The 9,165-nt window shown below is 31.7% G+C and overlaps 4 protein-coding genes across 8 annotated transcripts in view; 2 read left to right on the top strand and 2 right to left on the bottom strand.

The window, feature by feature from the left end:
- Nucleotides 1-574: 574 nt before the first annotated feature.
- LOC108968471 (F-box/LRR-repeat protein 2-like) lies at nucleotides 575-2,363 on the bottom strand. Its single transcript, XM_018932522.1, has 3 exons — nucleotides 1,847-2,363; nucleotides 1,071-1,786; nucleotides 575-1,005 (listed from the first exon to the last, which is right to left on the bottom strand). Exons 1-3 carry the CDS (start codon nucleotides 2,361-2,363, stop codon nucleotides 871-873), a joined length of 1,368 nt encoding a protein of 455 aa, XP_018788067.1. The 3' UTR covers nucleotides 575-870.
- A 592-nt stretch (nucleotides 2,364-2,955) lies between these two features.
- LOC108968457 (uracil phosphoribosyltransferase homolog) lies at nucleotides 2,956-4,211 on the top strand. Its single transcript, XM_018932508.1, has 3 exons — nucleotides 2,956-3,173; nucleotides 3,241-3,601; nucleotides 3,683-4,211. The coding sequence occupies exons 1-3, from the start codon at nucleotides 2,956-2,958 to the stop codon at nucleotides 3,863-3,865; spliced, it is 762 nt and encodes a 253-aa protein (XP_018788053.1). The 3' UTR covers nucleotides 3,866-4,211.
- A 111-nt stretch (nucleotides 4,212-4,322) lies between these two features.
- Nucleotides 4,323-5,360, bottom strand: LOC108968458 (mitotic spindle assembly checkpoint protein MAD2A). Its single transcript, XM_018932509.1, has 3 exons — nucleotides 5,212-5,360; nucleotides 4,955-5,101; nucleotides 4,323-4,889 (listed from the first exon to the last, which is right to left on the bottom strand). Exons 1-3 carry the CDS (start codon nucleotides 5,282-5,284, stop codon nucleotides 4,486-4,488), a joined length of 624 nt encoding a protein of 207 aa, XP_018788054.1. The 5' UTR covers nucleotides 5,285-5,360; the 3' UTR covers nucleotides 4,323-4,485.
- Nucleotides 5,361-5,886: 526 nt separating this feature from the next.
- Nucleotides 5,887-9,165, top strand: part of LOC108968476 — a 27,258-nt gene continuing 23,979 nt past the window's right edge. Inside the window, exons 1-2 of one of the 5 annotated variants that reach the window (XM_018932530.1) lie at nucleotides 5,887-5,963; nucleotides 7,017-7,285. In XM_018932530.1, the coding sequence (XP_018788075.1) occupies nucleotides 7,194-7,285 (92 nt within the window). In that variant the 5' untranslated portion in view covers nucleotides 5,887-5,963; nucleotides 7,017-7,193. Of the gene's footprint in view, nucleotides 5,969-6,909; nucleotides 7,286-9,165 lie in introns of those variants that run through there. The other 4 variants (XM_018932533.1, XM_018932534.1, XM_018932532.1 and 1 more) reach the window with 4 other exon arrangements.

Consider the following 9,165-nt stretch of genomic DNA (forward strand, 5'->3'; position numbering starts at 1 on the left):
AAAAATTTAAAAAATTCAAAATTCACAAAATTTCCAAGCCTAGTAGTTGTAGTAGTTTCATCAAATGTTTATAGTAATAAATTACTTCTTTGAAATCTCTTACACACATTGCAGTTGCGGTGTATATTAATATTTATAATCAGCTATGCAACAATTTTCTTAACACTATACATATGTATATAACACATGTTAGCGCCAGCTGCGTTTATGGCAAGAACACTTTTTAGACCTACAACTTTTTAAATATATATTTAATACACAATTAAATGATAACTGATTAAGACAGCAATGAATTATTATTTCAAAAATTTAAACGAACCATTGATTTTGAGCGAAATACTTTAAATACTCTTTATAAAAAAAAGCAAAGTTAAGATGCTAAAACTTGTTCAAGTACAATTCCCTTCCAACCATTCATCGAAGAACGAAATTATTTTTATTTTTTGTTTTATTTTCTTTTGTTTTACCGTTGAACTAATTTAGCTGGTTTTAAAATAATTTTAAACAATTTTTAATCAATTCATGTGAAAACTTTAGTTTATGAAATACGCCAAACAAATATAAAGTCATCTAGTCATCTGTTGAGGCATAAAGTCGATTTAATGTAATAGAGACAAATAATTTTCGTTATTATTTGCAATAAATATATACACAGTTATATTGTACAAAAATATTGAGTAATTTAAGCAATTACGTAAATAAACAATAAACACAAAAAAAACATTGCAATTCTGCAATGACTAAATAACCACTCAAAGCACGTAGGCAGTGTTTAAAAGCGTTTAACGAACAAATATTTTCAGTTTTATAATATTAGTTCTGTAACTACTGCTAATAACAATGCACGAAAACAACTATTTATTTCGGCTTTCAATAAAAGTGTTTAAGTTCACGAATGGCTGGCACGTTATATGTGTAGTATAAATTTTCATATGGGAATTGAAAGGGATTGGCAAAGCTCAACTTTAATAGGCCACCTTCCAATGCTTCTAAGTACTTGGTATCCTATAAAAGAGTAAGTGTGAATTATTTATGATCATTAACAAATTATTTATGTGGGAAAATCTTACATCCAAAATCAAATGCCTTATTCTCGTGCCGGCAACCATCATTAACACTGGCAAATTATCACGTGCACGTTGCTTTCTTTGCARCAAATCTATCGTCTTATAGATCAACTCTTCCGTTAACTGATCACAATGCATCACATTAATATACTTTAACTTTGGACAGCCGTCCAACAACACCAACACCGCTTCATTTGTAACTGAGCGACAGTACCTTAAACTCACTGTTTCCAAGTATTGTAATGCGCAAATGTATCGCAAACATGTAGCATCTATATATTTACTACAATCGCAACCGAATACTTTTAAATTCTTAAATTGTGATAAAGGTCGCATACCGTCATCAACAATGAGTCTGGGCGAAAAAATACGCAAACACTCCAATTGCTCACCCTTTTGGTCAGCTAAACGGTTGAGTAATAAATTAAATGATTGTGTTCTAAACATTTCGGCAGACAATTCCAAATCAACTAGTCGTGGCAACCGTGCTATATCATAGTATTCAAAGCTTTGATTACACGATATATTGAGTTTTTCTAAATTTACACAATTTACTGGCAGGGCTGAAATAGCCACATCAGTGAGCGCATCGCACCATTGTAGTGTTAGCTTTTTGAGGTCCTTAAGTGATGTGCAAATTTCCACAAAGAAGTCATCCTGTATGCCACATTCAACCAAAGTCAGTTCTTTGAGGCATTTTAGTTTGCTTAAATATCGTCCTAGTTTTAGAGTATACGGATTAGAGATTAATTATCGTCAACAAATGCTGTGCCACTTACCCGTTATGTCTTCTTCACCCTCTAGTCTCAAAATCTCTAAAGTTGCCAATTCCGATACACTTTTCATTGCATTGTCGTCCAGCGAACACTTTTGCAAATGCAAACTATTTAAGTGTTTCATATTCATAAGTAATTTGCGTAAACATTTGGATTTTATTTTTGTCATTCCAAAGTAAATTCGTCGCACATTTGGACAATTTTTATTTACTTGCGTTACATATTCATTACGTTCCTGATCATTGTAGGGTAAGTTAACAAGTTCCTCTAAGTAATTACCAGCCATTTCAAAAAATCGTCTTATCTCACGTGTACTCATATCATTAAGATCGTATTTTCGCAATATTTTGCAATGCCTTTGGCAGTAATATTGAAATACGCTACGTAAACGTGGGCAAACCGTTGCCAAACGCACCTGTTCCACCAAATTTAGTTGCTTGAAGATTTCCAGCAAACAATCATCGTTCAGCATTAAAAGGCTGGCTTTTGTGACTACTCCATCTCTATTGTGTTGAGACATTTTTCCCAGCTAAACGTACACAGCACACTCAGAAGTTTTTAAAACAAATTAACCGGCATTTGTGGGAAATAAATTTCATCAGCTGTGTGACTACAGCTGTTTTTAGACTTTCGCAAAATTCGATTGCACAGATCAGTTATGAGAGCTGCAGAAATCGATAACAGCTTTTTGGAAATTTATTTGTGTATGGGATATAATTACCGATTGAAGCAAAGTAATGTAACTTTCTAATAACTTTCCTTGTGAATTTGAATCAATTTGACAGATTTTAYAAAAACTAACTAAAGTAGTAAAACATGAATAAATCTGCGGAAAGCCGTAATAAATCATWTGCATATCAATACTTTTTATTTATTGCACATTCGCTTTCGTCGAGCAYTTTGTCGAAACTATCGATAACTCATGTCAACACATGTTCACTTTCACAACACAACAGCTGACTAGGTAATAAAGTTAATAGACGAAAAAGGGTAGATCGTTTTTAAAGAATTTTGTTGAAATTTAATATTTGTAGTGTTGTTATAATTTTATAAACAAAGGATAGTTATTAATATAGTAAAGAGTATTAACAGCAACTTGTGTAACTTAAAAAATGGCCGATTCGACCATTATTACCACAGAAAATCATGTAGAGAGTAGCGACAGTAATGGGGAAACCCATAGCGGTAGCATAACATCTGTGTCAAACACAAGTGCGGTAATGATAGCATCACTAAAAGCACCAGAAATTCTTGAAGAATATGGACCAAATTTAAAATTATTGGATTGCAATTCGCAAGTGGCAGAGCTTTTAACAATAATTCGTGACAAGTAAGTCTTGCCTAATAGTTACAAATATTTTTGTTCTGAAACTTACCAAGTATTTTTGTCCCCGCAGAAACACTACACGCAGTGACTTCAAATTTTATGCCGATCGCCTTATACGTTTAGTAATTGAAGAATCTCTTAATCAACTGCCGTATTCCGATTGTCGTGTGGAAACGCCTACAGGTGCAAATTACGATGGACTGAAGTACCAAGCTGGCAATTGTGGTGTGTCTATTATACGCTCTGGCGAAGCAATGGAGCAAGGATTACGAGATTGTTGTCGTTCTATACGTATTGGCAAAATATTAGTTGAGTCTGATGCGGACACGCATGAAGCACGTGTCGTTTATGCTCGGTTTCCGGACGACATTGCTAGCCGACAAGTGTTGCTCATGTATCCGATTATGTCAACTGGTAATACCGTTCTGCAAGTGAGTAAGGGAAATAATATTTGAAACATATTTTACAGTTTTATATACATACTATATATATTTGTGCAATGAATTTCGCAGGCTGTGAATGTACTTAAAGAGCACGGTGTTCCCGAAAGCTGCATTATACTATCGAATCTCTTCTGTACCCCAATCGCTGCTAAAACCGTAGTAGGTGCTTTTCCTAAACTTAAAATTCTCACGTCTGAGTTGCATCCTGTGGCACCTAATCATTTTGGGCAAAAATATTTTGGTACTGATTAACATGGAAGTATATGTTTAGATTATCTAAGTTTTACACTGCATACGAAAAGATATATATTACAAGGGGTATATAGCCATTTAAATCGTTCTATATGTTTTTTAATTCATGTTTTTCACCACAAATTAGCAACGATGTACTTAAAGATCGTTAACATCTACGCGATTTCTGTGTACAAATCGCAAAATTTAGATATATAAATATTTTCCTAGCTTTAAATATGCAATATTTTAAAATTTTCCTATTCAAAATTATAACTWATTTGATAAATATAAATTTATTTATTGATTTGTTAATTTAAGTATATTATGGATAATTTCCAAGTAAATCAGTTCACCTAGATATTTCAAATTTAAAACTAACATTTGTTTCAATGTTTTCCATTGTTCATTTATCATAGTATTTAGAATAAATAAAAACAAAATCAACCAAACATTATTTTAATTTGATATATTGACCTTTATTATTTTTAATTTTATTTGGTAATTATCAGGACTTAAAAGTAAAGCACAATACATACGAATTACAAAAATTCAGATATAAAATTGTGTAAGTTAACATAATTAAAATTATTGATGCACCAATAGCTTAATGGAATAAAAAAAATGATGTCCACGCTACATTAGGAAGCCATTTTATAATTAACTACGGTGTCAACTTTATGCAAACCAGTGGAGAAGGAGCGCAGCTGAACAGCTTGCGCATTTTGTATAAAAACTGCTCCGGTCTCGTCCCACTTTTCAGGAATCTCACAATTTTGCAATGTATACAGCATTACATCAAAAGTGCAAATACAATCGAGTAACGGTAAATAACTGACCGTRGCGGATATTTGTCGCATAACATCGCGTATTTCATTTTGTATACGTTTCAGTTCCTTACTCGAAGTGAGCTTTGTAGCATCGCCAGTTTCACCATCACCCAATTCAGCCTGCATTTTGAAGTCCCAACACTCCAAAACTTCTTTGGTATGTGCATTTGTGATCACCATCGAGATTTTCTCTATCATATTTTTCGCTAGCCAATCTGCAAGAAAATTTAGCAGACATAATGTGAACTCAGTATGATTATTTTTGTGAGAATATTATTACCTTCCGTTTGCTGTAAGACATTTGACAAAAACTCTTCAATCTTTTTATCTTTCGACATTAAAATGGTTATGCCATATTGCTGTGTATTCTCAAAAGTTTCAGGTGGATAAATACCACGTTGAAATAGAATTGAATTAATACCATATTCTGAAATAAAAACCAATACCGTTTATCAAAGAATTCATTGTTTTTGGCACAATGATTTTGAGTTGGCGCCATGATCACAGCTGTCCCAGCGTTTACACAACTCCACTTACTTAAATATTCGACAATAATTTGTGCGGAGCCACGTAGCGTGATGCAGTTTTTGGTACTTTGAGTTGTAGACATATTTATATTAAACAATAACGCAGACAAATAATTTAAATTTAGACAGTACAAGAAGTTAAATTAAACGATTGAATGTAACAAAAGAAAATTCAAGTGTTCAGGGTTGTTAAATACCATCTAATTTCTTTTTATAGTGCAGAGTTTCCAACAGTTAACTAAATCTGGTTAAACAAGGTTTGCGCAAACTATATTCATCAAATCAATTTAAGATTTCTTTACATAAGTAAAATTATTTAAATGTTTGAATATTATGTAAGAAATAATGTTTTAAAAGGGTAAAAAAAGAATTTGTATGTTAGAGATTTCTTCTTATTCCATATCAATTATTTTTTTGACATACATTCACAGTTTTTAATGATAAGTTAACAGCTTATTTTTGATTATATTTTAAATATTGAGAACTGATTACATAATAAAAACTTTAGATGAAATGTTATTATTATTAATAAATAGATTGCATCATTCTGTATTGGGCCTCATGCTGATATCTGAATAAAGCTCGCAGCACTGTTTACTTGACTCAAATTTCAATGTTGCCGCTTTTAACTGTTTTCCCTTGTTTCCGAATCTGGAAGTCGGTGCAAAACGAATATTTATTGTTTGCCTTGTAATCTGGCATTCGCCGCTGTTCTCCTCGTTCGTTCGGTTTTCATAGCTCTAAGCAGAAGGGAGTTTTTAGGTGAGGTGGTGTATTATTTAGCAAATAAAAATTGGCTATTACAAAAAAAAAAAAAAAATATCGACAAAGTGAAGTGTAGGTGTATAATAATTACAACGTAGTTTGGTGCTTGTGCAACATATGTACATAATTTTTAATAGTTGATATTACCTGGTTTTCTGAGTCATTAAACCCATAAGAAATATCTTTATGAAAGCACAGAAAGAAAGTCAATGAAATCAATGAAGTGCAATAAATGTGCAAATCCACTGTATAAAAAATAAATATATATCGCTAAAGCTACAAGTATTTATTGGCATATGCGTATGTTTTCATCTGTGCAAATATAAATTCGTGAGTGAAAATGTGTAATAATTGTTGAAAAATATATTGCCGTACCATAACTTTTGCTGTGTGAATTTAAGAGAAATCGAAATGTAAAACTTTTTAACCTTCACATACTTTGGATGTCGATTTTTTTTTATTTGGCCCTATGCCACATATTTGCTGGTAGCGACGCATTTCTTTTCTGCTTTACAAATTAGCAGCGTAACAAAACAAAGCTATATGCAATATATGTATGTATGTGTATAATAAACAAAATACTTAAATTATTTCTTTGCAAAGCGTTTTAGGAATCTTCGAAATTCGGACACGATAAAGAGACAAAAGAAGATTGTTGCATTCGTTTTTGCTTGACGTTTAAGCTGTTTTGTTGTGTTCTTTAATTTGTTTTCAATTCATTTTCACATATCCTTCCATTTTGTACATATATTCTTTCATATCTGTTCTCATATCTTTGTTTCCTGGCGTATCCACTTTATATTTTTGCGTTGTAAAAGGAAAGCGAATATGTAGCGATTGCAGCGATCCACGCCCGTGCCTTGAATCATAGTTTTTATTTACATGCATTTTGTTTGACTTGCATACATACAAACAGCTTGTTTTTTAAAGAGTGTGCGTATGTAAGATTTAATATATTGCTGATGTGATTGCTGTGAAAATAACTTCCAAAAGTGATATTTCATCTTAAAGTATATCTAATTTTAACATCAAGAAAATATATTTACACAGAGAAAAAACAACTATACGCAATACTAAAAAACTAACGAAGTTACTTATATGTTTACATATGTAGCGTAATACGCGATCTTTACGTATTATAAGTACGAAATACTGTAAATCGATCATTAAAAAGGGTAATTTTATGAGAAACCTCTTAAGTGAGCTGTACTAATTCAAATAGCAAATATGCATTGCGACAATACGAAAACATCGTCAGAAATCGAACATGTGGATTGGAGTACTGGCACCGGCTCTGGTCACCACTACGCTAACGTCAGGTGAGTTGGAAATTAATAAGTTGTAATATAATAAACACATTCTAGACGAACACTTTATTACAACTGGTTCTAAGTGAAGGGAAACATTCTCATTGGTCCAACTTTAATTAAAAATATGTGCTGCATCAATAACTGGAATTTCTTTTATTTTTTCTCTTTTGATATATTATCGGTAGTGTTACTTTACTTGTTTTCATTGCTGAACTTCGCCGAGGCTCTTCCTATTGGTACCAATTTTTTGTTATCAGGTGACTTTGTATTTTCATAAGACAAACTTTCACTTGTTTGATGATAGAAATTAATCCGTTATTAATTTTGAAAATAGCTGTGTAGTAAACTGTGTAAACATTTCAAAACACATGTTGTTAATTGAGAAATAATATTCCATACTACTGGAAATTACAGTGTTTGCAGTTTTTAAAAAGAGTTTTTAAACATAAATATATACGCTGTATTGAACACATACCTATTCATACACAGATATATCGTTAGACTAATGTCAACTAATTGGAAACTTTGTTATTATTATTATGAAGACAAGACTCAATGCAAAAACATTTAGTTCTTTCCTTATAATTAATTCAATATTGCATAGATGAATTCTTAAAAAACGAGTAAATGCGAATAGGTAACATGCTATAACTCTTGAAAAAAGCCATTATCTAATTTCACCTGYCTTTTTATATAAAAGGTGTGTGATGTTAGCAAAAAATGCCTTTGTTAATATGAAACCAGCAAATACAAACGAGCCTATGTATATACATTTTTATATACATACTTATGTATACATATACCATATAGTTCGCGATACCAATCCGTGTTTGAACCCACCAACTGAAATTTATTTGCTTGTCTCTCTTTTTTTTTTGCCACTCAAGATAAAGTTCCGTTATTGCAACAGGTTTTTTGAATAAATGTATGTACACGCTTATTCAAGTTTGTWAATTTAATCAGTGCTTAACGTTGACATCGGCAATTTTGCCAACGTTCGCGTTAAAATTTTTAATTTTTATTAATCACTGTTACTTTGTGTGCTCCATTACTTGGAAAGTTGCGTCTTAAGCAAGCATTTATTTGCAAAAGTATTGGTTATCGCTAATGCAGTTACCGGAAAGTGAGACCCATTTGTAATATACGTACATATATTACTAAATTTTTTTATTTATTTTTAAAAGACTCCTAATTATTATTTATGTTGCTTACAGATTTGTTTGCCGTATGAAGCAAATTTTTTTCTAGTTTTAATATCGTTATTATTATGTACTTATGTATATAATTATGTCCCGGTTTTATCAACTCATACGGTCTATATAAAAGAAAATGAAGCGCTCTCTGAATACAACAAATGACGTTAAACATATTTACTTATTAAAATAAGAAAAAACGTTTCTTGAGTTGCACCGAAGCTGGTCTTCCATCAGGACAACACTAGACCACACACATCTTTGAGGACTWGGCAAAAACTGGGAGAGCTTGGCTATAAAGTCCTTATGCATCCACCATATAGTCCTGACCTTGCACCATCATTTGTTTYGGTATTCCTTGCAATAAATATGTATTCCTCGCAATAAATATGTACATATATCGTTTTTCCAGGGTTTTTTTTTTTACTAAGAATTGTTGTGCATAATATATACGTCATTGATGTTATTATGCATAGTTAAGGAAAAAATCACATATTGCTTTTGTTTTTAAAAAGTAATTATACTAATTAGTGATTACTCRCAATCATTAGAAGTTAAACTGAAAGATGACGAGGCTCACAAAGCTTTCTTTGTTGTGTTTACATAATTAACAACAAATCCAAATGTAATTGTGACCACCCTGTTATTTCTGTTGATATGTAATTTTAATTGTTAACTCAGTATTCAATAACCATA

Source organism: Bactrocera latifrons, unplaced genomic scaffold, assembly GCF_001853355.1.
Source record: "Bactrocera latifrons isolate USDA-ARS-PBARC rearing strain unplaced genomic scaffold, ASM185335v1 scaffold_217, whole genome shotgun sequence".
NCBI classification, from domain to species: Eukaryota; Metazoa; Arthropoda; class Insecta; order Diptera; family Tephritidae; genus Bactrocera; species Bactrocera latifrons.

Coding starts and splice junctions, on each gene's coding strand:
- LOC108968457 (XM_018932508.1), top strand. CDS start 2,956: ATGGCCGATTCGACCATTATTACCACAGAAAATCATGTAGAGAGTAGC. Junction 3,174..3,240: donor TTAACAATAATTCGTGACAA/GTAAGTCTTGCC, acceptor TTGTCCCCGCAG/AAACACTACACGCAGTGACT. Junction 3,602..3,682: donor CTGGTAATACCGTTCTGCAA/GTGAGTAAGGGA, acceptor TGAATTTCGCAG/GCTGTGAATGTACTTAAAGA.